Raw genomic sequence first — 27,070 nt, 5'->3', positions numbered from 1 at the left:
ATGTGTGTTGAGTCTCAGTCTTTAATCCACCAAACAGCTGGGCACAAAAACGATGCAGAGACACAAAAAGCGATGCAGAGACACAAAAAACGAAAAGGAGAATTAAGAAAAAAATTATTTCTCAATATTGAATTGTTATTCAAAACAAGATGTTTATTATGCTTACCACATAGGTTCCCAATCTGGGGGTAAACAATTTAAAGAACTTGGCACAGAGGTTTCAAATATAAACATTTTTGAATGAAGCATATTAGTACAAGGAACATATCGGTGAGTACAGCCCGGTTATATTTCAATTTTTCTCAACGTAGTCCTATCATTACATTTTATCATATAATATATGATTATATAATTAAATGTCTAATTTAGTTTTGCGTTTAAAACATAATAATAAGTAAGTAGCAGTCTACAATATTTTAATTAATTTAATTTAATAACATAAACGGACAAAATATTGTCCTGAGGCCAAAGATTTCCTATCCTTAAAATACGAATGCGCATTTTGCATAGAACACAGGACGCATTTCTCTTATCACGACAGAAAAATCAAGTTTGGACATGTTTATCGCATCCATTTGTCTTTGCGGTCATCAATTACGACAAACCTGTTCTATTATTTAAATGATTGCATTTGAGACATGGTAGGAATAATCGTGTACTTTTTTTTGACCACTCAATAAAGAATATTGGTCACAAAAACCTTTCTGCAGTATTTCTATCGGTTACCTATCATTAGCGTAGCTAGACAATTTTCCTAGGTGGCTATATCCCCCCTACACCCTCAAAAAAAATCGCCTCTCTAACATATGTTCCAAACATATTTTGCAGGAAGCACATATATTATTGGATACTGCCGAAACATTAATATGTTTGTTATATGAGAAAATATTATATGTTAGGAAGCATTTTGAGCCCAAAAATATTATATGCTTGGAAGAATTTTCCCCAAAGAAGATTGTGCTCATTCCCTAACATAATTTTCACTTTCACGAAATTTTTTAGTTCTTGGCACCTTTTTCTGTAATACAAATAATGTTGAAGAAATTATTCAATTTTATATTTTTTAAATTTTACCTTTCGCCTGGACGGAGAATCGAACCGAGGACCATACAGTTTGTAAGCCAACACACTACCACTGAGCTACGTAGCTGTTATAGTCACCAGAAGACAATTATCGTTATAAGTTACATTTATATAGCATAGTTTGCAGCGCCCACGAGCCCATGCAAACATAACATTATTTAACAGAAACATACATGTGTTGGCAACGTGGAGCAGTGGTTAGCATGTCTGCCGTACATGCAAAGGGTCGTGGGTTCAATCCCTGCTCCGACCAAACACCAATTGTTTTTTTTTTTTTTAATTTACATATTTATATTTATACTATATTAAATTTTTATAATGAAACTTCGAAATGTGGGTTATTAAAGATTTACAGTCGGAAACAGTGCTTGATATAAACGAAATGGACTGAGCTTTTGGATAAAATATTATTTTTTTATTGCAAAAATAACAATTTTGTAATAAAAAACTGGTTTTGGTATAAAAGTTTGATATTTTGGAAGGAATTCAAAAACTCTAACAAAGGAAGAACGTGGGGTCGAGTATAAACATACATAAATAATTTTATAATATACACAAATTAAATAATATTTAGACTTAAATTAAATAATATTTAGACTTAAGCGTATAAAATTTTTGGCCTTATCATAAAGCAGTTTCCGAAACAACATATAAGCGGTTTCACAGAAATTGCTCTCTTTCGATTCTCTCGCTGTGTTAATTTGATATCTTTCGTCAACCCTCCCGGTTTTTATCTCTATTTCTTTCTCTATACTCTCTCTCTCTCTCTCTCTCTGTCGCTCTCTGAATAAAATATCACAACATATATATGTTTACTCGAAATTTGTAAATTTATATATGTTTACATTCACACATATAATTTTTATGAAACATGCATGCCCCAAACATAATATATTCTAACATATTTACATATGTGTTCCAAACATTTAGTGTTAGTTTGAGAACATTACATGTTTGCACTTAAATATATTGTGTTTAAAAATTGTGCCCGAAACACATTTTGTTTATATCGAAACATATGAAAAACATATTTTTCTAACAGTGTAGCTAAAAGATATTAGACTGAACGTATAGGTCCAATTAATGTTTTATTTTATAAAAATGAATAAAAAAATCAGACATCAAAATAACTATACAATTAATTTATAATAAAGCAACTATAAGTAGTTCCACACTTTTTCCCAGCAAAAAAAAAATGGACATTGTTCTAAGGGCACAGCTTTAAAAGCACTTCCAAAAATGTCATCACAAAGAACTTAATTATTTTAAGTACACTGGAAGTTTTTTTAATACATTTTTTTATAACTCGTTTTTTTCATATTTTAATGGGTAATTTTTTTAAGGATAAAGAATTAATAAAATGGTACAAATTAAACAAATTTTGCCGCAAAAATGGAAAATTTATTCTAGAAAAATCTGTCATTTTTTAAATATTCGACGGCAAACGTTTCAGATAAGCGTTAGAATGCATTAAAAATCATAAAAAAAAGTATAAAAATTATTTATTTGGGAAATTATAACAAAATTTTTTTCACATTCAAAACACTGAATTCGGATCACACCTTAAGAAGTGATGCAAATTCTGTGCAATGGCTGTTGAAATGGTGGGCATCCGTCCTTTGACAAGTCCACATTACGTTCATCGCTTCTCCGACATTTTCACTACTTTTTGGCGACGCTTGTTTGCAGCATTATTAAGATATTCATTCATGAAAGAATAGTTTTAATATCAATTACTATTTTTTTAATTAAATAGACTAAAAATCAGACTAAACAAATTAATAAAAGAGCTTTAGTTATTAAACTAAACATAAATTTAGGAACTTAAATCATAAGTTCAACCACAGCTTTATTTCATAAATATAAGACTTCAAATATTCAGTTATATGGGTATATGCATATACCTATACATATATTTACACCCTAAAAAAATCGCTTCTCTAACATAATTTCCAAACATATTTTGCATGAAGCACATATATTATTGGATACTCCCGAAACATTAATATGTTTGTTTTATGTCAACATATTATATGTTTGGAAGCATTTTGAGCTCAAAAATATTATATGCTTGGAAGAATTTTGCCCAAAGAAGATTGTGCTCATTCCCTCACATACTTTTCACTTCCACGAAATTTTTTAGTTCTTGGCACCTTATTCTGTAACACCAATAATGTTGAAGAAATTATTCGATTTTATAATTTTTTTAAATTTTACCTTTCGTCTGGACGGAGAATTGAACCGAGGACCATACAGTTTGTAAGCCAATAATCTATCTACTGGGCTACGTAGCTGTTATAGTCAACGGTAGACAATTATCGTTATAAGTTACATATTACATAGCATATTTTGCAGCGCCCACGAGCCGACCCTCAGAATTATCACCAGCATTACTGAGGTGGGATAATCCACTGCTGAAAAACTTTTTGGTGTTTAGTGGAAGCAGGAATCGAACCCGAATTTGTGACAAATGGTGTAATGATTTTGGTTTACTTCAAAAGAAATTTTTTAGCATTAAAAAAACTTATTTTGTCCAAAATGTTGTTCCTCAGAAAAAATCTTCTTTCAGTTTATATATTTGTGTTAAATTTAATTTTTTAATAAGTGTATCATTGGGGGTTTTTGGAAAAAGTCTAGACCAATTTAGGGTTTTTTTCTTAAGATTTGGGGGGAAGAATCAAAAATTACCTGGCAACACTGGCCCATGCAAGCATAGCATTATTTAACAAAAACATACATTTGTTGACTACGTGGAGCAGTGGTTAACACGTCTGCCTTGCATGCAAAGGGTCGTGGGTTCAATCCCTGTTCCGACCGAACACCAAATTTTTCTTTTTTTTTTTAATTTACACATTTATATTTATATTATATTAAATTTTTATAATAAAACTTCGAAATGTGGGTTATTAACGATTTACAGTCAGAAACAGTGCTTGATTTAAACGAAATGGACTGAGCTTTTGGATAAAATATTTTTTTTATTGCAAAAATAAAAATTTTGTACCAAAAAATTATTTTTGGTATAAAAGTTTGAAATTTTGGAAGGAATTCAAAAACTCTAACAAAAGAAGAACGTGGAGTCGAGTATAAACATACATAAATAATTTTAAACAGTTTTTTACTAACATTTAACACAACTTAGTTTAATTTTTACTTTTAAGGCCGGTGTTAAGTTGGTATTATCGCTCTAAAATGACCCTGTTTTGCCTTTTACTTTTCTTTAATAATTCAGTTTAAAGAAAATGAACTTTTTCAATTGATTTAGGTGCAAAACTCGAACTTAATGCCCGTTTTCATATTTGAAGGTGTCCGTCAACTACTCTTGCCTGAATATTTTAACTTAGTCCTCGTACGTTCCGATTTCTTTTAACGAACCAAGAAAAAAATTGTGCCCATAATGCCAAAATGATAAACAAAACACATGTCCACACATACATAAAATGCAGCTCTCAAGGCAAAAACACATGCTGTTTTTTAAATTTATATATGTTTACATTCACGCATGTAATTTTTATGAAACATTCATGCCCCAAACATAATATATTCTAACATATTAACATATGTGTCCCAAACATTTAGTGTTAGTTTATGAACATTACATGTTTGCACTTAAATATATTATGTTTAAAAATTGTGCCCGAAACACATTTTGTTTATATCGGAACATATAAAAAACATATTTTTCTAACAGTGTAGTAGGGAGGAAAATAATTTCGTCTCGTAGACGAAACTAAATCGTCAATGTGACGAACAAGGAGAAGAACAAAAATTGACTTTGATGATTGATTTCGTCATGTGGACTACCGAAATACTCACATGGACGAAACATTACATCGCACAGACGAAAACGCATTGATGAAACTGAATCGTCAATGTGACGAACGCTTTTTATTTCGGTGTAGTATCAAGTACGCAAAACTCAAGTTTAAAAGAGAATTGTGTCTTAAAAGTATCATTACTTCAATTCTCCGCTTGGTCCAAATTAAAAAATTTTAAATCATTAGTGTAAAGGCAAAAAAAAAACCGGGCAATTTTTTTCAGTGTCAAAAAACTTTCTCTACGGCATTTATTTATTTCTTTTATCCTTTTTCTTGAAAGGCAAATAACATATATTACAGGCAGTCAAATACTTGCAAAAATGAGAATTTCGATTGACAATAAAATAGTAGTTTGGGTGTATTTTATCTAATAATTTGTAATAATAAACATCAATAGGTTAGTAAAATTACCCAATTTCGGATAACTTTAAGATTCCTGTTTTTCCCATTGCCAGATGATTGATATATGCCAAAAATTGTAAAATTACTTTTCTTTTTTTCAAATTAACTAATTACAATTTTTTTTAGTAAATTTATGGATTGTTATATTCGAGAAATTTTAAACAAATAGTTTTGAAATTAAATTTTTGTTATTTGTATTAGTATATATTGTTTTCTGCACATATGAGAAAATATATCGTAATTGCAATAAATTGAAAGGTTATACATAATACAGGGAATAATCCAGGAAATAGGAATTCCCTATTCCCCGGAACAGACGTATTATTTCACATACACAGTCTCACATAAGTTTGCATACCCCTGAGTTTTTTACTTCTTAACTAAACATGTTTCTTGTTGTTGTTTATAACCCATACCAAAAAATCTTCTTGAAAATTAACAATTACTTTGATTTTCAAATTCATTTACTAAAACGAAAGTATATATATGCATAATTTTTTAAATTTGATTATTTAATGCAAATGTAAATTATTTAGCTGTATAGCCCTATGATTGGGAACCACTATTATACTCTCTTTTCTTCTCTCCGTTAAATAACTATGCTCAAACATTTCGGCATACAGGAAAAGTATTGGTTCTCTCGTTGGGGTTGTGTTGCTTATTTGGCTTTGCTTAAGTAGTTTGTGTCTTAAGTCTTTTGTTTCTACACACGAGTTATGGAGAGAGCTAATGAATATCCAAAGCACATGTGAACACTCTTTTTATGCCCAGGGTAGTATTTATGTACGTGTGCTCTCACATTAATTAAACAATACATTAAATTTACTTGAGATTCCAAACACAGTGGGAGTAAAATGTATACAAAGTAAATGGACATAAATCAAACCATAAATGAAAGCTCTTCCAAGTAAAGAGGCCGGTGGAGAATGTAAATCTATTGTTTATTGATTGTTAATCGATCAAAAATTGCATCACTTAACGACAGACATTATACTAATGATAATTGAATGAACTGAAAGGTATTTAACATGGCGACAATCTCATGAATGTTTAGGTGCTACAATTTGCTCACATATTTTTTGCTGCACCAGTCATTAAGGTATTCCCCAGATCCTGTATAGCCGTAATGGGTTTTGCTGCTATTTGTTGAGAAAACCCCAGCTAATAACATTTGTAAATGGGTTTTTTGTCGTCACATATACATAGAAGAATAACAACAGCAGATAATCTCTGCCTATTTTTAGATAGATTTGGATTTATGGGGCTGCCCTTAAATGAGCGACATTTAAGTTTGTACAAACTTAAATATTGCTATTAGAGGTGGGCGCGTGAGTGAAATTTTATTCACGCACGCACAAGCACGATAAGTGTCGTAGCCACTCACACTCACGCACATTCACGAGATGAAAAGCAGTACTCACGCACGAACTACTTTTACAGACTCACGCTCACGCACGATTCACGACAATTCACGTGACTCACGACAAATTCACGAGACTCACGACAATTTCCAACCGGTAATGAGCAAAGGTAACAAAATTTGTAAATAAAATATAGTTCGACAGCTAAATCAATTTCATTTAATATAAGTAAGAATTAAATCTTTATTTTTAAAAATTAAATCTTAATTTTTATCGTGAGCGTGATTCTGCAGAAATTGTATTCACGCACTTTCACGAACCGATTTTTATTACTCACGCACGACATTTTTTTTTAGTCCCATTCACGAACATTCACGAGAGTTGCCTCTGATTTTATTCACGACTCACGTGATTCACGCGTGTCACGCGCACACCTCTAATTGCTATTATTCAATAGCTTGAATGTATTTTTTTAGACTATTCAGTCTATTTCGATACCACGGGGGTGAGCTTCTAATAAACAACTCAATTAAAATAAAGATATTTGGAGTGGTATCTTACGTGGACTCTAGCCTCCTTGCACGCAAATTCATGACAGCAGTGTTACACACTAATCAAAAAAACTTAGTCTCACGATTATATTGATAATATTTGTTTCTGTGACTCAGCAGTATAAGATAGTAGAAAAGTAGAAAAATAAAATGAAAATAATACAAAATGTACATAAATCTAATCTAATTTTCCAAATAAAAGATACTCAACGGCAAACACATTTTTTTATTTTTTTTTAATCACCAATCTAAATATTTTTTTATTGGAAGTGTAGCAATCACGGGAGTGTTAATATCAATTACCATCATACATTAAAACAAGTACAAAAGGGCGTAAGTTTGACCAGGCCACCACACCCAGAAAAAAGTGCCTTCGAAACTAAAGGAAAAAATTTTCATCAATATAGTTTATCCATTTTATTTCCATTAAGGTAAATTTTTGTGAAAAATAATAAAATTTACTTGTTTCAGTAAAAAAATCCTAAACTGTAAGCAGTTAGGAATAGTTCATTAACTAGAATAAGGCATGGAATTTTACTCATACTATTTTCTTCGCTGGGTATAAGAATTTACTACTGAAAAAGAAAATTTTATTCACCGATAACAAAGCATTCGTAAAAATAAACAAAATCCGAACTAAAACCAATTTTCTTAAAAATTAGTAAAATTTCTTATAAAATGATAATTGCGACTTCCTTTATAATAGAAAGTTTTTCATACATACGAACAACACTTGGCATAGAAAAATATTTTAGTTCATTCGTACTAAGAAGTATGCAATCCTTTCAAAACTTAAGGAAACACACTTGTTAGAATATAGGAAATTTTCCTAAATTTCTATTGTCTACCTGTAATCGATACCTGTCATCGTAATCGATGTGTTTGCGCGTGGGTGTAATCGATATATTTCCGCGTCGGTTGTTTTTTTAGTTGGAATCGCGTTGTTTTGGTATACGGAGAGATTGTTAAAAAATAATATGGTAAAATAATATAATAAATAACAAATAAAATATATAAAATATTTGTTATTTTAAATTAGTGAGAAAAATTTTCGTTTTTTTAAATAAATCTATCAATGTTCGTGATAGTGTATAAAGAAAGAAAACACCAGCAGAATAACAACCCTTTCATTTGTCTTCATGTTAGAATCTTCAATTATCAGGTAATATTCAGTGACGCTAACCTTTTGCAACAAAAATGTTTTATGATTTTTTATATTTGTAGGTATTGAAATTGTAAAAGGAGGACAAAATCGTTAGGCAGCAACTTATTAAAAGTGAAAAGTACAAGAAGAAGAAAAAGTGCGTTTTACAGTTGATAATGTCACACGGAAATTGGAAATAGTGGAATAATAAACTAATATTTCAAAGAGATTCGATGCTGTTGATTCTTAATAAATATATTCAATATATTAATAAAACATGTCTTTTATTGAAGATAAAATTGCTTATAGAAATAAATAAAATTGTATTTAAAAACGAAGGTAAGCAGTTCTAATTATGAAGTAAAAGTTTTACCTCAAATGTGTAAGATTTGTCGAAATGAATGAAAAAATTTCAATAAAATCATTCCATATATGAATTCAAATTAGTTAATTTTTTTCATTCTGTAGTATAGTGGTATATAAATATAGGAAAATGTTAACTAATATATGGAATGCATTATTCCTAATTTATACGAAAATCACATCGTTCAAACAAATAAAAATGTCTTTGGCGCTATACGAAGTTCAACTTTCTTCGCAATGAGTTCATTTTAACTTAAAGAAGGGGTCACTTTTTTCTGGGTGCATGGATTGCGTTGAAAGTTCTATTAATCCTAACAGTTACCGATGACAAGGTATTACCTCCTTAACCATAGAACGCTAAACCCAGCCTGTGAAGTGACTCATATGAAAACAATATTGTTATTGTATTTTTTTATGAAACGTTTGAAAATATATTATCTTATTAAATAATTGTATTCTTCAAGAAAATGTTTTTTTTTTTAATAAAAAAATATTTTAAAAATGAAAATTTTGTACTCTCACAGGTCACGTTTAGTATTTAAGTGCAAAAAAGAGGTTTAGTGTCTCAGGGTTACCATTGTCTTTAACAATGTCTTCTAACATTGTCTTCTATAGATTTAAATAAATAGATAAATAAATAAATTGTATATTAATCCATATAGAGTCTATGTCAGAAAAAGACAGAATAAATACCTATTTATGCCTTTTTAGTTCTTGATATTATTATGAATGGCTGTAGCTATTACAAAGCCAAATCAGATGAAGTTTGCTCTTCCAAGAGGTCACATTTGGCGTTCGGTTTAATGGGTTTATTTTTGGACCAATTTTTGCATGAATGCTAGAGGGTATCACCATCACGAACCGGATCACGAACCAAGAGCGCCCGCAAGACAAATCTGGGGTTCGGTTTATATGGGGGCTATACCTAGCATTGGTCCTACACCCAAAGATAAAGAAACGTTTGGAAAACGTGTACCGAAAATGTTTTTCTTTTGTTAGAGTTTTTTGAATTGCTTCGAAAAGTATACACTTTTATCACCAACAAAATTCGTTTGTTACAATATGTTTATTTTTTTAATAAAAAAAGTTATTTTTGAACCAATAACACAGTCCATTTCGTTTATATCAAACACTGTTCTTTTCTGACTTAAGGTTTTCAATAAGACACATTTTACAATTCATAGTAAAAATTTTATATAGTAGATATAGTAGATAATATAATAGCAACCACTGCTCCACGGTGCCCAACTAAATGTATTTTTCTGTTAAATAAACTTTGTTTAATCGGCTCGTGGGCGCCGCAAGCTATGCTATATAAATATAACTTAGATGTGTAATTGTCTATTGATGACAATAACGGCTATATAGCTCAGTGGATAGTGTGTTGGATTACAAATTGCATGGTCCTCGGTTCGATTCTCCGTCCAGGCGAAAGGTAAAAAACAAAATTAAAAATTTATAAAATCGTATAATTTCTTCTACATTTTTTGTATTACACAAAAAGGTGCTAAGAACTAAAAAACTTCGTGGAAGTGAGAAAGATGTGAGGGAAAATGCAATTAGCCAGAAAAAAATTTTTTAGTTAGTCTTTATGAAATTGTTTTTACGTCCTGGAAACGAATAAACGTTTATCACAAAAAGTATATACTTTTCTTTCAAATACACTTCCTTTCAATGAAAAGCAAATGAGAAACGAACTTTGTTTGTCTAAAATTTCGTTTGGGAGGAAAGAATTATTTTTTTGCGTGTATATGACCCATTTCCAATACCATTTGACACATGTCAATAACAACCACTTATACCATGTTTCAAGTCGATAGCCTGTTTCTTTCGGAAGTTAGCGTGATTTCCACAGACCGACGGACATCTAGATCGACTCTGAATTTCACCACGACCTAAAATATATATACTTTATAGGGTTTGATACCAATATTTCGAAGTGTAACATACGGAATGACAAAGTTAGCATTCTCCCCATCCTATAGTGGAGGGTGTACACAGGCACTCCCCAAGGAGGTGTTCTATCACTTCTTATTTGGAATGTTGCTATAAATAACCTTCTGGCTTCCCTAGAAAAAGGAAGGATCAGTGGTGGCACACGCAGATGATGTGACTCTAGCAGTTAGGGGAAAATTTCCACCAACAATCAGAGATATTATACAGAGAGCCCTCCGGATGACTAAGAAATGGGCGAAAGAGAATGGTCTTGGGGTAAATCCTACAAAGACAGAGCATGTACTGCAAAGATCGTAAAACTCCCACAGTTAGTCCCATATCCTTAGGGGGTATTGAAATTCCCTTTGGTGAGTGCAAAATACCTTGGCGTTATTTTGGACAGGAAGCTGAACTTTAAGCTCAATATTGAAGAAAGGGCGAGAAAAGCAACGGTAGCTTTGTACTCGTGAAAAAAGGCAAGTGGTTAGACCTTTAATGCTATATGGTGTTGTAGTCTGGTGGCCGGTACTTCAGCAATCGACAGGTTTAGACAAAGTTCAGCGTATGGCGTGCCTGTGTATCTCAGGTGCGTTCAGTAAGACTGGCCAAACAGTCAGCTGCAACAACGGCTGCGCGGTTGCGCGAGCTATCGCTGTTGTCGGAAAAAAGTTACGGCCACAGTTCGGTCCTCAACATAATGGCAGATGTGCCTAACGTAGTGGATTACAATTTGGCGAGACCACTTTTCGACAAAAAGTTTGAAACTCTAATTTCCAACAGTGAGGCGTGGTGCACACAGGCCCCGGGGAATAAACAATATATAGATTTCTACACTGATGGCTCCAAATTGAATGGACAAGTGGGTTTCGTAGTATATTCTAAAGATCTGGAACTTCGAATAGCGAAAAGATTACCTAATCACCGTAGTGTTTTTTTCGGGCTGAAATATTAGCAATAAGAGAGGTGGCGAATTGGCTGAGAAGTAATATTCCAAAAAATGTTGGCATTCATATATACTGAGACAGTCAACCTGCAATAAAATCCTTGGACTCTGTGTTCCTTAACTCGAAAACGGCCGTCGACTGCCGCAAATCTCTCAACTCAATTAGAATAAATGACACTTTCTTTAAACATAATAATTCCATGAACTAAAATAAAGTTAAATTGGCTTTAGTGAAATAGAGGGTTCAGTTATTTGTTTTTTTTTTTGAGTGCATGTAAATTTATTGTAAGTTGGAAAAGTTAAGTTATATATATATGTATGCATTAATAGTTCTAAACTATTAGGCAATGTGCTTCTAAGAAGTTCATAACATTTTTAATATTCCTTAAAGTAGAACGAATTATGTTACGAATGACCGTATATTGAGGTCTCTTTTAGAGTTCAGTTAAATGTATACAGCTCACAATTTACATTTCATTATAAATCAATGTATATTTTAGAAACAATTTAGAACAGTAGGTAACTCTAACCATCTTCCAATACCATTTGCCTATACCATTCTATTAATCTCCTAAGACTGGGCATGGTCACGAGATGCCTCGCGATGTTAGGCAAGTGAGCCATTTCAGACATACACGCAGAGAAGGAATATGATCATCTCAAACATGTTTCAAGAGCAAAATGTTATTTTTGTATGGTGACCATGTAACATGTTTGTCACTAAAATGTTATTTTCTCGTCAAATATAACCTGCTTGCCGAAATCAGATGCATAATTTCCGAGAAAATAACATGGTTGCGAAAACCATGTTACATGGTCACCACCCAAAAATAACATTTTGCTCTTAAAATATGTTTGAGGTGATCATATTCCTTCTCTGGGTGTACATACATCCTGTAGTTGCTGTAGACAGGAGCGACCGATTTTGTCTCCCCTCTCTCGCCTCTATACACTGAAAAAAAAAAATCATGCCCGGTTCCAAAGATTTTGTCTTTACTTTAAAAATTTTGGTATTGATTCCGAGCCAAAGAAGCGGAGAATATAAGTAAGGATACTTTTAGGACACAATTCTCTTTTAAATTTGGGTTTTGTGTACTTGCTTCTAGGAAGCAAATTTTAATTTTTCGTTTTTTCAGCTTTTTTTCTTCATATGTTATCAAAGTCCTTTAAAACCGAGTTAACGGCAACTTTATTTTCCAAGTTCTGACTCGACTTCCAGTAGAAATTATGCTATGTTTCAAGTAAAAACGTCTTTAAAATAAAGTGTTGAAAAACATGTCCTATTTTTGAACGATTTTTTGCTTTGTAGTCAAGATGCAAAAAGACAACAAATTTAAAGACAATTTCATTAATTTTGAAGAATTTTTCTGAATTATTAAAGTCAAGTTGACCTTAGCCCAAACATTTTTTCTTTCACCCTCAAAAAAAAATCGCTTCTGTAACATATACTCCCAAACATATTTTGCTTCAAGCATATACATTTTTGGGTATTGCCCAAACATTTATATGTTTGATTTCTTCCAATATATAATATGTTTGAAAGCATATTGGTCTAAACAATATAATATGTTTGGGTACTTAGACTACCAAACATTTTGTATTTTTCCATCCAAATTCAATAATGTTGTCTTCCAAAAAACTATATGTTATTATGTGAACATATAACAAGTATAAACGGCCGTAAGTTCGGCCAGGCCGAATCTTATGTACCCTCCACCATGGATTGCGTAGAAACTTCTACGAAAGACTGTCATCCACAATCGAATTACTTGGGTTATGGTATCTTGGATTGCGTAGAAACTTCTACGAAAGACTGTCATCCACAATCGAATTACTTGGGTTGTGGTTTCTTAAATCGTTTTCTAAATTGTGAGTTAGTCCATACGTGGTATACATTAGACAAAAAAAGTTTTTGTAGGTAAGTCTACAAATAATTACGAATCGATATGGACTTTTGCACGGTACGTAGGGAGCCAGAATTGAAATATGGGGGTCGCTTATATGGGGGCTATATACAATTATTGATATGGACCAATGTTTGTGTGATTGAGGGTCGATTTATCTGAGGGCTATATATAACTATAGACCGATATGGACCTAGTTAGGAATGGTTGTTAACGGGCATATACTAGCACAATGTACCAAATTTCAACTGACTCGGTTGAAATTTGCTCCTCCAAACGCTCCAAAACCAAATCTCGGGATCGGTTTATATGGGGGATATATGTGATTATGGACTGATATGGACCACTTTTGGCATGGTTGTTAAATATCATATACTACCACCACTTACAAAATTTCAACCAGATCGGATGAATTTTGCTTCTCCAAAAGGCACCGGAGGTCAAATCTGGGGATCGGTTTATATGGGTGCTATATATAATTATGGACTGATATGAACCAATTCCTGCATGGTTGTTGGATACCATATAAATACTAACATCACGTACCAAATTTCAACCGAATCGGATGAATTTTACTTTTCCAAGAGGCTCCGGAGGTCAAATCTGGGGATCGGCTTATATGGGGGCTATATATAATTATGGACCGATTTCGACCAATTTTTGCATGGGAGTTTGAGGCCATATATTAACACCACGTACCAAAATTTCAACTGCATCAGATGAATTTTGGTCTGCCTAGAGGCTCCGGAGGTCAAATCTGGTGATCGGTTTATATGGGGGCTATATATAATTATGGACCGATGTGGACCAATTTCTGCATGGTTGTTAGAGACCATATACTAACACCATGTACCAAATTTCAGCCGGATCGGATGAAATTTGCTTCTCTTAGAGGCCTCGTAAGCCAAATCGGGGGATCGGTTTATATGGGGGCTATATATAATTATGGACCGATGTGGACCAATTTTTGCATGGTTGTTAGGGACCATATACTAACACCATGCACCAAATTTCAGCCGGATCGGATGAAATTTGCTTCTCTTAGAGGCCTCGCAAGCCAAATCTGGGGATCGGTTTATATGGGGGCTATATATAATTATTGACCGATGTGGACCAATTTTTGCATGGTTGTTAGAGACCATATACTTACACCATGTACTAAATTTCTGCCGGATCGGATGAAATTTGCTTCTCTTAGAGGCCTCGCAAGCCAAATTTGGGGGTCCTTTTATATGGGGGCTATACGTAAAAGTGGACCGATATGGCCCATTTGCAATACCATTCGACCTACATCAATAACAACTACTTGTGCCAAGTTTCAAGTCGATAGCTTGTTTCGTTCGGAAGTTAGCGTGATTTCAACAGACGGACGGACGGACGGACGGACATGCTCAGATCGACTCAGAATTTCACCACGACCCAGAATATATATACTTTATGGGGTCTTAGAGCATTATTTCGATGTGTTACAAACGGAATGACAAAGTTAATATACCCCCCATCCTATGGTGGAGGGTATAATATGTTTGGAGGCATTTTGGACCCAAAAATATTATATGCTGAGAAGAATTTTCTCCCAAAGAATATTGTGCTCAAAAATTTTTTTCTGCCTAATTGTATATTGCCTCACATTTTTTTCACTTCCATGAATTTTTTTAGTTCTTAGCACCCTTTTCTCTAATACAAACATTGTAGAAGAAATTAGTAAATTTTATAATTTTTTTGTTAATTTTACCTTTTGCCGGACGGGGATTCGAACAGCGGACCACACAGTTTGTAAGCCAGCACACTATCCACTGGGCTACGTAGCTGTTATGGTCATCAAGAGATAATTATCGTTATAAGTTATATTTATATAGCATAGCTTGCGGCGTCCACGAGCCGATGCAAACATAACATTGTTTAACAACATAACATTGTTAAACATACATTTGTTGGCAGCGTGGAGCAGTGGTTGGTCGTCCGCCTTGCGTGACAGGGGTCCTGGGTTCGATCCCTGCTTCGACCAACACCATTTTTTTTATTATTTTTTGTTTTTTTTTTTAATATATTTTTTAACATATATTCCAGATACGTTCGGAAGTTCCCGAAAAGGTGTTCAGCATTACATACTATTATTATTAAATTTTTACTACGAAATTGTAAAGTGTGTTTTATAAAACACTTAAAGTCAGAAAAGAAAAGTGCTTGATATAAACGAAATGGACTGAGTTCAAATCAAATATTATTTTTTATTGCAAAAATAAAAATTGTGTAACAAATAAAGGTTTTTGTATACAAGTTTAAAATTTTCGAAGAAATTCAAAAACTTTTACAAAAGAAGAACGTGAAGTCGAGTATATAGAAATATTTTTCCATCGAATCCTAAGGTTAACGATAACCATTCAAAAGCACATTATATTTGAATTCTAAACAGTAATTTTACAACAGCACATAAAAATTTATTTTGGCGTGAATAATTGTTTGCTAGCATGTAACACCATTTATTTAGAAATACAAATAAATATGAATTTTTATTAACGAATAATTTTGTACTTAATTTAATTCTTAATGCCGGTATAAATTGGCATTATCGCGTTAAAATGGCCATGTTTACCCTTTTACTTTTCTTTAATAATTTCTTTTAAAGAAAATAAACTAATTCAATTGTTGCTTTGGATCTTCCCCCACCATGTTATAATCAATTTACCGGAAAAAGTTGTAATGTTATTCTGGTTTTGCCGCTAAAATGAGAAATAAATTTAGCGGCAAAACTCGAACTCAATGCCCGCTTCTATTTTCGAAAAAATCCGTCAACTCCTCTTGGACTACTCATTAATAAAGAGGAACTAATCTTTGTTTTTGTAGATCTTACTGTTTAATTTTTTACTGTTTTCCCTGTTTTCATTTTACTTTCACAACTCTAAAAAGAGTGCACTGAAAAAATATTGTCGTGAGGCCAAAGAGTTCATGTCCATAAAATAAGAATACAACTTTTGCTTAGCTTAGAAGACGCATTTCTCCAATATAAAGTTTTTTCCATGTTCAAAGGTCGATACTTTCAATGAAGTCGTGTTGTCGTTATAATTAAGTGATTTGACTTAAAAATGGGTATCATAACATGAAAGAACAAATTTTTGGACTAAGGTCAACTGGACTTTAATAATTCAGAAAAATTCTTTAAAATTAATGAAACTGTCTTTAAATTTGTTGCATTTTTGCATCTTGACTACAAGGCAAAAATCATTAAAAAATAGGATATGTTTTTCAATACTTTATTTTAAAGATTTTTTTACTTGAAACATAGCATAATTTCTACTGGAAGTCTTGTTTTTAACGGACATTTTATAGCATATGAAAAAAAGCTGAGAAAGTGAAAAATTGAAATGTGCTTCGTAGAGTCAAGTACACAAAACCCCATTTAAAAGAGAATTGTGTCTTAAAAGCATCCTTACTTGTATTCTCCGCTTCTTTGCTTCGGAATCAATACCAAAATTGTTAAAGTGGAGACACAATCTTTGGAACCGGACATGCTTTTTGTTCAGTGTATAGTGCCCTTTCGTTAGTTTTTATGAAGATCCCTTTAATTACCTTTGTTTGAATATTTTGACTTACTCGTCCTACGTTCCGATTTGTTTTGACGAAATAAAAAAATTGTGCCCGTAATGCGAAAGTGATAAACAAAACTCATGCTCTTTTTTTTCAAATATATTTTATCTTGGTTCCGAATGAATTTTCTCTCCGAATACTCATTTTAATATTTTACTTAAGCATATACAATTTTTGGCGAAGTCTTATATCACAACATATATATGTTTACTCATAATATGTAAATTTATACTTGTTTATATTCACACATAGTATTTTTCCTATATTTAATGAAATTTTCTTTGTGTATATATATTTGTAATGCGCCAATTGGTTACACACAAAAAAATTTCACGAACATTTTTCCAAATAAAATTTTAATAGAGTTTTAAAAAATATTCAATTAAAAATTTAATTGATTGAACAAATTTTTTAATTGAAACAAAAATCAATCATAAAAATAATAGTATCAATTAATTTTTTAATTGGATCAATTAACTTTTTAATTGACCTCCAATTATTTTTTAATTGATACTACCATTTCTGTGATTGAAGACATTTCAATTACAAATTAATTGGATCAATTAATTTCGTGATTGAATCAGAAAAAATTTTTTTTGTGTGTACTTTCATTATTTTACTTCCAGCATACACTTTGTCTCTCTTTGTAAACACATATATGTTTATGGGCTATTTCTAAATTAATATATGTTTACATCCAAGCATATTATATTTACAAACATTTTATGTCCCAAACATAATATGTTCTAGCATATTAACATATATGTCCCAAGCATATTATGCTAGTTTATGAACATTATTGTTATATGAAAGAGTTGTGTTTTAATTTAAGTCAAATTCACGAATGACTCTTTATTCTATTTCATAATATAGTTACAAGTTTTTATACTATGTATGGTAGATTTGTAGGGTTACACATATTAGAATTAAATGTATTTACATAAATAAAGTATGAACGTAATGTGAATGCTTATAAGTATACACTTAACGTATACAACATCTCCCTTTGCAACATAAAATTAATACATCTATATTTAATAAATACAATGTTATGTATATCAAAATTACAAATTGAGTCTATCTGGTTCTTTAACAATTCTTCCACTTCGAGTAATATAATTTTCAACATTTTGTTCCTCAGATAAATTATTTTGTATAGACCTTTCTGTTTCCTGTATATTCGTTGTGTTTTCGTAATTATCAGAATTTATATCATTCTCAATATTAGCATAATTTAAACTACTCTGAGTTGATTTTCTTATATGATCATGACTTCTTCTAAATTTAGAGCCATTTTGATCTAATATAATATATGACCTTGGTTCCTTGCAAATTTCTGCAACTTTTCCCGGATACCAATGACTTTGAGGATTCTTTTTGAACATTACCTTGTCACCCTCACGCATTGGTTTTAAGGATTTTGATTTAGCATTATACCTTTCTGTCACTTTCCTCATATTTGACTGTATCTTATCAGTATATTCATTTTTATTTATCAATTTAGAATCAAAATTGTTGGCAACAGAAGGAATTTTAGTACGCAAAGTTCTAGACATTAACAGTTCAGATGGACTTGGTAAATCACCCTTCGGCGTTGTTCTATAATGCAACAATGCCACATATGGATCAGACTTGCTCTCTACCGATTTCATAAGAAGTTTTTTCATAGTCTGCACCATACGTTCCGCTAGACCATTGGATCTGGGTAAATATGGACTAGATGTCCGATGATCAATTCCCCAGTCTTGACAAAATGTCCCAAATTCCTTAGAATTAAATGGCGGACCATTATCTGAAATAAAAATTGTAGGAATACCGTGTCTCGCAAATATCGACTTTAATTTAATAATTAAATTGGCACTACTGTAACCAGATGAAAGAATATCTATTTCAACAAATTTCGAAAAGTAATCAACCACAAGTAAATATGTTTTGCTTTGAAACTCAAAAAGATCACACCCTACTTTGTTCCAAGGAATATCGATTACTCAGGTCTACTATTAGAGTTTTGATACTTAGCACAAATCTCACAATTCAATGCCAAATCCTCAATATCTTTATAGATGTTAGGCCAGTAAACAAATTGACGAGCAAGATTCTGACATCTTAATACCCCCATGTGACCCTCGTGAATTTTATCTAAAACACCCCGTCTCAAAGTTTTCGGTATCAATATTTTACTATTTTTCAGCAATACATCATCCAAAATCGTTATATCATCCCTAATCTTAAAATAAGGCTTTACGTCATCCTCAAGTTTACTACGACAATCCGGCCAACCATTACGTGTGTATCCTGCAATCTTCATAAAAGTGTCATCCTTCTTACTATGCTCCCCAATGGAATAAACATCAACAAAAGGAATTTCCAAATGCGAAGAAATAAAATTGCAGTGAATATTGACCTCGCTATCAATTTCAGATAATGCTTTATCCTCCAAGGGAGCTCTCGACAGTGTGTCAGCTATTTTCAAATCCCTGCCAGGTCTATATTGCACGGATAAACTATAACTCTGCAAACACAAAATAAAACGCTGTAGTCGTGGTGGAATTTTATATAAAAGCTTATCGAATAGAGTTACCAAAGGCTTGTGATCTGTTTCCACAGTCACATTGGAACCATAAATATACTGATGAAATTTTCTGCATCCAAATAATATAGCAAAATGCTCCTTCTCAATCTGAGCATAATTTTTTTGAGATTCCGTTAACGAACCTGACGCATACGCTATAGGCTGACCCTCATGCAAAATTGTGGCACCAACAGCAAATCTAGAGGCATCTACCGATAAAATCAATCTTTTACTCTTATCGAAATATGTAAGCACAGGAGCCTCTGTTATTTCCCTTTTCAAATTTCTGAACTCATTCTCATGTATAGCCGACCAATGCCACTGAACATCATTCTTTAACAATTCCCTTAAGTTATGATTCTTCTCCGACAAATTTTTGATAAATGGACCCAAATAATTAACCATGCCTAAAAATCTCTGCATCTCCTAACTAACTTTCTCATTATCCGGACTCACTCCCGTCCTATCAAAAATATGACCTAAAAATTTTATTTCAGTCCTTAAAAATTTGCACTTAGATTCGTTAAACTTCAAACCTACTTCTCTAGCCCTTTGAAAAACCGCCTCTAATGTTCTATCATGCTCCTCTATAGTCGATGAATAGATCAAAAAATCATCTATGTATATTATCAAATTGGGAATATCCCCAAATAGTTTCATCATTTCAGCATGAAATATCTCCGGCGCAGCATTAATGCCAAATGGCAATCTTAAAAACCGATAACGTCCAAAAGGTGTATTGAATGTGAACAATTTAGATGACCTATCATCTAACGGAATCATCCAAAAACCATTTTTAGCATCCAGAGCTGTAAAATACCTAGAACCTACCAACTTTGCCTTACAGTCTTCAATATTTGGAAAAGGATAATGGGGCCTCAAAATGGCCTTATTCAAATGCCTTGGGTCCAAGCAAATCCTCATACTACCATTTGGTTTCGCAACCAACACAATGGAATTCTTTTCGTAAACTTTCATATAGCTTAAATGGAATTTTACGAGGTGGTTCAATCACCGGTTCAATATTGTCTCTTATCTTAAAACTGCATTTATTTTGCAAAAGACCAAGGCCATGTAAAACATCAGAATATTTTTCAATAGTTTTATTAATTGAAATGCTATTAATTTCTTTAACTAAATTCATTTTGACTGCCATTTCAATACCTATAATATTTTTACATTCCATATTCACAATAAAAAATGTTGCATTAAAAAGTTCATCTTTATATATAAAATCTAGATCAACTGTTCCCAACACAGGAATCCTCTCACCACTGAACGTAAAAATTCGAACTGATGTTTTGAAAAATGATTTCATTTTCAACATATCTGCTGTTTTAGCTGACATTATGTTTGCCTGTGCCCCTGTATCAATTTGGCAAATAATTTTTTGATGTTTTATTGTTACCTCCACATTCCATTCAGTTACATTCTTCTTTTTGTCCACCACTCCAATAAACAAATCATCTTCATCATCTTCTTCTTCTTTACCTTCGTTTTGATCGGCATACATTTGCTTCACAAATCTTTTTCTAAAAGTACACATTCTGGCAAAATGATTAACTTTTCCACATTCATAGCACTTCGCACCATCTGCTGGACATTTATCCCGATGTATTTGACCACATCTATTGCAGTTACCACTGTTAGACTTTTTGTTGATGTTGGTCTTATAATGATTGTTGCTGTTGTATTTGTTGTTGAATCTGTTGCTTGTATTTGTTTTAATAACACTTACAACTCCTTCCAATCCGCCATCTTGTTGGAAAATAGATGCATTTTCCTTCGCCATTACCATATTTTTACTGATACAGACAGCTCTTTCCAAACTTATGTTGTCTTCAGTGAGTAATCTCTCCCTGACATGACCCATTTTTGCCGACAATCCACAAATGTAAATGTCCCGAACCAAATCATTTCTCAAGCCCCCAAATTCACAGCTTAAACTTAAATTTTTCAATGCTGTCACATATTCATCCACGGACTGCTCTTCTTGTTGCTTGTAGGTGAAAAATTTATACCGCTCCATTACTATATTAATCCATGGAGTAAAGTACGAACAAAGTTTCATCACCAAATCTGCATACTTGACTGTATCAATATCCATATCAAAGGAATTGAAAACATCTAAGGACTGTGTCCCAAGGTGATGTAACAGTAACGCCACCTTCCTCTGATCGGTTTCGCTTTCCAAGTTTGACGCTCTCAAAAATATTTTAAATTTTGTGTGCCAAGTTTTCCACTCCTTGGCAATATCTGGGGCTTTAAAATTCAATGGCTGAAGTGAAGTAGCAAACACTTGACCACTTGCTTCATCACTTTTCACGTCCGGCATCTTAATCAAAATGTCCCGAATTCCTCTCAACTTTTCAACTTATTATATTTTGCACTGACACCATGTTATGTGAAAGAGTTGTGTTTTAATTTAAGTCAAATTCACGAATGACTCTTTATTCTATTTCATAATATAGTTACAAGTTTTTATACTATGTATGGTAGATTTGTAGGGTTACACATATTAGAATTAAATGTATTTACATAAATAAAGTATGAACGTAATGTGAATGCTTATATGTATACACTTAACATATACAACAATTATATGTTTGCACTCAAAAATATTGTGTTTAAAAATTTGAGTTCCAAACATATAATGTTTATACCCAAACATATGAAAAACAGTCTTTTTCGTCCGTGTTCATGTTATGATACCCATTTTTAAGTGAAATCACTTAATTATGAGGACAATACGACTTCGTTGAAAAGTTTATCGACTTTTGAACAAGGAAAAAAGCTTTATATTAGAGAAATGCGTCTTCTATGCTAAGCCAAATTTGCATTCGTATTTTAAAGACATGAAATCGTTGACCTCACGACAATATTTTTTTCATTGTAATAATAAAAAAACAATTTGTAATTAATCATAATAAACTATATTTCCATAAATAGATAAATATAATTAAAGTAAATTGTTTAAAGTTCAATTAAACTACAATATAAATTGAATTCAATCAAACGTAAATTATTTCAAAAATTGATTTCAATAATATGAAATAGAGATCTACGTGGGGGAGACGTGATTAAATCGGTCTACCAGAATGGTAAAATGTACTTTTCAAGTCAATACACCGTAAGAGCTTGGCTCACGTCAACTTCTTGATTAGTCTGGCTAACATTTTGATTTATCTTAACTGGTTTGATGAACACCTGATATGATTTGTAGTTGTCAAAAAAGCCTACTGCAACACAAATGGAGAATAAAAAAAGCCTTCCGATTTTCAATTCCACTTAATTTTCCAATAATGAATTATTTAGCTTTTTATTTGCGAAGACCAACTAAAAAAATACATTTTTACTGTTGTATGTTTATTTAGCTATTTGGTAATTTTTTAGACATAATCACAAATAATTGCATTTTAAATTCATTGACATTCTATCTGGGAAACAAAGCCATTCATTTTTTGCAATTAGATATTGTGACATGCAATGTCTTGGAGAGATCTGTCCAAGATTGCAACAAAAGTCCTTAATGTGCTGTTAAAATCTAAAATACCAAATGAACCTTACTTTAGACAAGGTATTAAAAAAACGATCAATACTTTTTCAATAGCATTGAAAAATATTTAGAAGCAGGTGCATTCATAGCCATTTTTCATGCCTTGAACGGAATATAATAACCAAGAAAACACCATTCGTTGAATATTGATTGGTTTTTCGATTTGTACTTTTCTTGTAAAGAAATATGATAATTTCAAGCTCACAGCGATGGCAAATGTAACATCTAATTTTAAACCATCCTTCTAGTCTTTAAATTCACCAATAAATTGGAGTATTCATTATTACACCCAGAAAAAAGTGACCCCTTCTTTAAGTTAAAACGAACTCATTGTGAAGATAGTTGAACTTCGTATAGCGCCAAAGACATTTTTATTTGTTTGAACGATGTGATTTTCGTAGAAATTAGGCAGAATGCATTCCATATATTAGTTAACATTTTCCTATATTTATGTACCACTATACTACACAATGAAAAAATTTAATGGAATGATTTTATTGAACTTTTTTCATTCATTTGGACAAATCTTACATATTTGTGGTAAACCTTTTACTTCAAAATTAGAACTGCTTAACTTCATTTTAAAATACAACTTTATTTATTTATATAAGCAATTTTTTCTTCAATAATAAATTTAAATTAAATTATTTACTTATTTTTGTGATATCGGCGGGATGCCAGCGTTTGTAATACTGTTTAGTTAAAATTTTCTAAAAATTGTTGTTGTTTTTTTGATTTCAACTTAAAACCATACATTGACTAAACTACAAGTGTAGCTTAACCAACAGAGGAAAATAATGTTTGTCAAATTTATTTGGGCAAAGCCCTATAGACAGCAAGATGGTTGGATGGACGCAAGTTTCTACTTGCAGCAAAACTATCAACCAATTATCAGAATAAATTCAGGCAGTTCATTAAACCCAACAATGAACCACACTTGAACCCTTCGAAAAAAGGTTTTACATGATTTTCTAAAAATATTCAAAATTTTCTAAAATCAACCAAATGTTTTCTTCCTGCTGGGTTCACTGTTTTTTCAGTGCATAAACCAATGTTTTCACAAAAGGTTAGCTCCACTGAAGATTACGTGATAATTGAAGATTCCAAAATGAAGACGAATAAAGGAGTTGTTATTCTGCTGGTGTTATACACCATCACGAACATTAATAGACTTATTGCTTGTTGTTTATGTTTAATAATCTTCAAAAAACGAAAAATGTTCCCACTAGTTTAAAATAACAAATATTTTATATATTATATTTTTATACCCTCCAACATAGGATGGGGGTATATTAACTTTGTCATTCCGTTTGTAACACATCGAAATATTGCTCTAAGACCCCATAAAGTATATATATTTTGGGTCGTGGTGAAATTCTAAGTCGATCTAAGCATGTCCGTCCGTCCGTCCGTCTGTTGAAATCACGCTAACTTCCGAACGAAACAAGCTATCGACTTGAAACTTGGCACAAGTAGTTGTTATCGATGTAGGTCGGACGATATTGAAAATGGGCCAAATCGGTCCACTTTTACGTATAGCCCCCATATAAAGGGACCCTCAGTTTTGGCTTGTGGAGCCTCTAACAGGAGCATATTTCATCCGATTCGGCTGAAATTTGGTACATGGTGTTGGTATATGGTCTCTAATAACCATGCAAAAATTGGTCCACATCGGTCCATAATTATATATAGCCCCCATATAAACCGATCCCCAGATTTGGCTTGCGGAGCCTAAAAGAGAAGCAAATTTCATCCGATCCGGCTGAAATTTGGTACATGGTGTTAGTATATGGTCTCTAACAACCATGCAAAAATTGGTCCACATCGGTCCATAATTATATATAGACCCCATATAAACCGATCTCCAGATTTGGCTTGCGAAGCCTCAAAGAGAAGCAAATTGCATCCGATCCGGCTGAAATTTGGTACATGGTGTTGGTATATGGTCTCTAACAACCGTGCAAAAATTGGTCCACATCGGTCCATAATTATATATAGCGCCCATATAAACCGATCCCCAGATTTGGGTTCCGGAGCATCAAAGAAAAGTAAATTTCATCCGATCCGCCTGAAATTTGGTACATGATATTGGTATATGGTTTCTAACAACCATGCAAAAATTGGTCCACATCGGTTCATAATTATATACAGCCCCCATATAAACCGATCCCCAGATTTGGCTTGCGAAGTCTCCAAGAGAAGCAAATTTCATCCAATCCGTTTGTAATTTGGAACATGGTGTTAGTATGTGATCTTTAACAAGCGTGCCAGAATTGGTCCATATCGGTCCATAATTATATATAGCCCCCATAAAAAACGTTCTCCAGATTTGACCTCCGGAGCCTCTTGGAGGAGCAAAATTCATCCGATCCTGTTCAAATTAGGAACGTGGTGTTAGTATATGGTCGCTAACAACCATACCAAAATTGGTCCAATCACACAAAAATTGGTCCATATCGGTTCATAATCATGGTTGCCACTAGAGCCAAAAATAGTCTACCAAAATTTTATTTCTATAGAAAATTTTGTCAAAAATTTATTTCTATAGAAAATTTTGTCAAAATTTTATTTCTAGAGAAAATTTTGTTAAAATTTTATTCGGTTCATAATAAAATTTTCATCATTGTCAAAATTTTATTTCTATAGACAATTTTGTTCAAATTTTATTCGGTTCATAATCATGGTTGCCACTCGAGCCAAAAATAATCTACCAAGATTTTATTTCTATAGAAAATTTTGTCAAAAGTTTATTTCTATAGAAAATTTCGTGAAAATTTTATTTCTATAGAAAATTTTGTTAAAATTTTATTTCTGTAGAAAATGTTGTCAAAATTTTATGTCTACTTTGTCAAACTGAATTATATACGTTGGATCGATCTTTTTTGATTTAATATATACCACGTATGGACTTACATACAATTTAGAAGATGGTGTTAGGAGGTTTTAAGATACCTTGCCATTGGCAAGCGTTACCGCAACTTAAGTAATTCGGCTTCTTCTAATGGCAGTGTTTAGAAGAAGTTTCTACGCAATCCATGATGGAGGGTACATAAGCTTCGGCCTGGCCGAACTTACGGCCGTATATACTTGTTTATATATTATATTGTTTTACTAAATTATTTTTTAACAATCTCTCCGTATACCATAACAACACGATTCTAACTAAAAACACAACCCATGCGCAAACATATCGATTACATCGATGACAGGTATCTATTACAGGTAGATAAAAAAATAGAAAAATTTCTTATATTCTAACAAGTGTGTTTCCTTATGTTTTCAAAGGATTGAATACTTCTTAATACTATGAATGAACTAAAATATTTTTCTATGCCAAGTGTTATTCGTATGTATGATAAGCTTTCTATAATAAAGGAAGTCAGAATTATCATTTTATAAAATTTTACTAAATTTGAGGAAACTTGGTTTTAGTTCGGGTTTTTGTTTGTTTTTACGAATGCTTTGTTATCAGTGAATACAATTTTCTTGTTCAGCAGTAAATTCTTATACCCAGCAAAGAAAACAGTATTAGTAAAATTCCATGCCTTATTCTAGTTAATGAACTATTCCTAACTGCTTTCAGTTTAGGATTTTTTTACTGAAACAAGTAAATTGTATTATTTCACATAAAAATTTACCTTAAAGGAAATAAAATGGCTAAACTAAATTGATAAACTTTTTTTCCTTTAGTTTCGAAGGCACTTTTTTCTGGGTGTACACCCTCAAAAAATCGCTTCTCAAACATATGCGCAGGAAGCATATATATTTTTAGATACTGCCGAAGCATTCACATAATGTTCACATAAAACAAGCATTATAAGATTGTGTTCTTACTGAAATTAATTTTTTT

The 27,070-nt window shown here is 32.2% G+C and overlaps 1 protein-coding gene across 1 annotated transcript; it reads right to left on the bottom strand.

Annotated features, from left to right (window-relative positions):
- Positions 1–20,589: 20,589 nt before the first annotated feature.
- Positions 20,590–21,999, bottom strand: LOC142224639 (uncharacterized). The gene has a single exon (XM_075294420.1). The coding sequence runs from the start codon at positions 21,997–21,999 to the stop codon at positions 20,590–20,592; it is 1,410 nt and encodes a 469-aa protein (XP_075150535.1).
- Between the last annotated feature and the right edge of the window lie 5,071 nt (positions 22,000–27,070).

Source organism: Haematobia irritans, chromosome 2 (assembly GCF_050003625.1).
Source record: "Haematobia irritans isolate KBUSLIRL chromosome 2, ASM5000362v1, whole genome shotgun sequence".
NCBI classification, from domain to species: domain Eukaryota; kingdom Metazoa; phylum Arthropoda; class Insecta; order Diptera; family Muscidae; genus Haematobia; species Haematobia irritans.
This window is presented reverse-complemented; position numbering and strand designations above follow the sequence as displayed.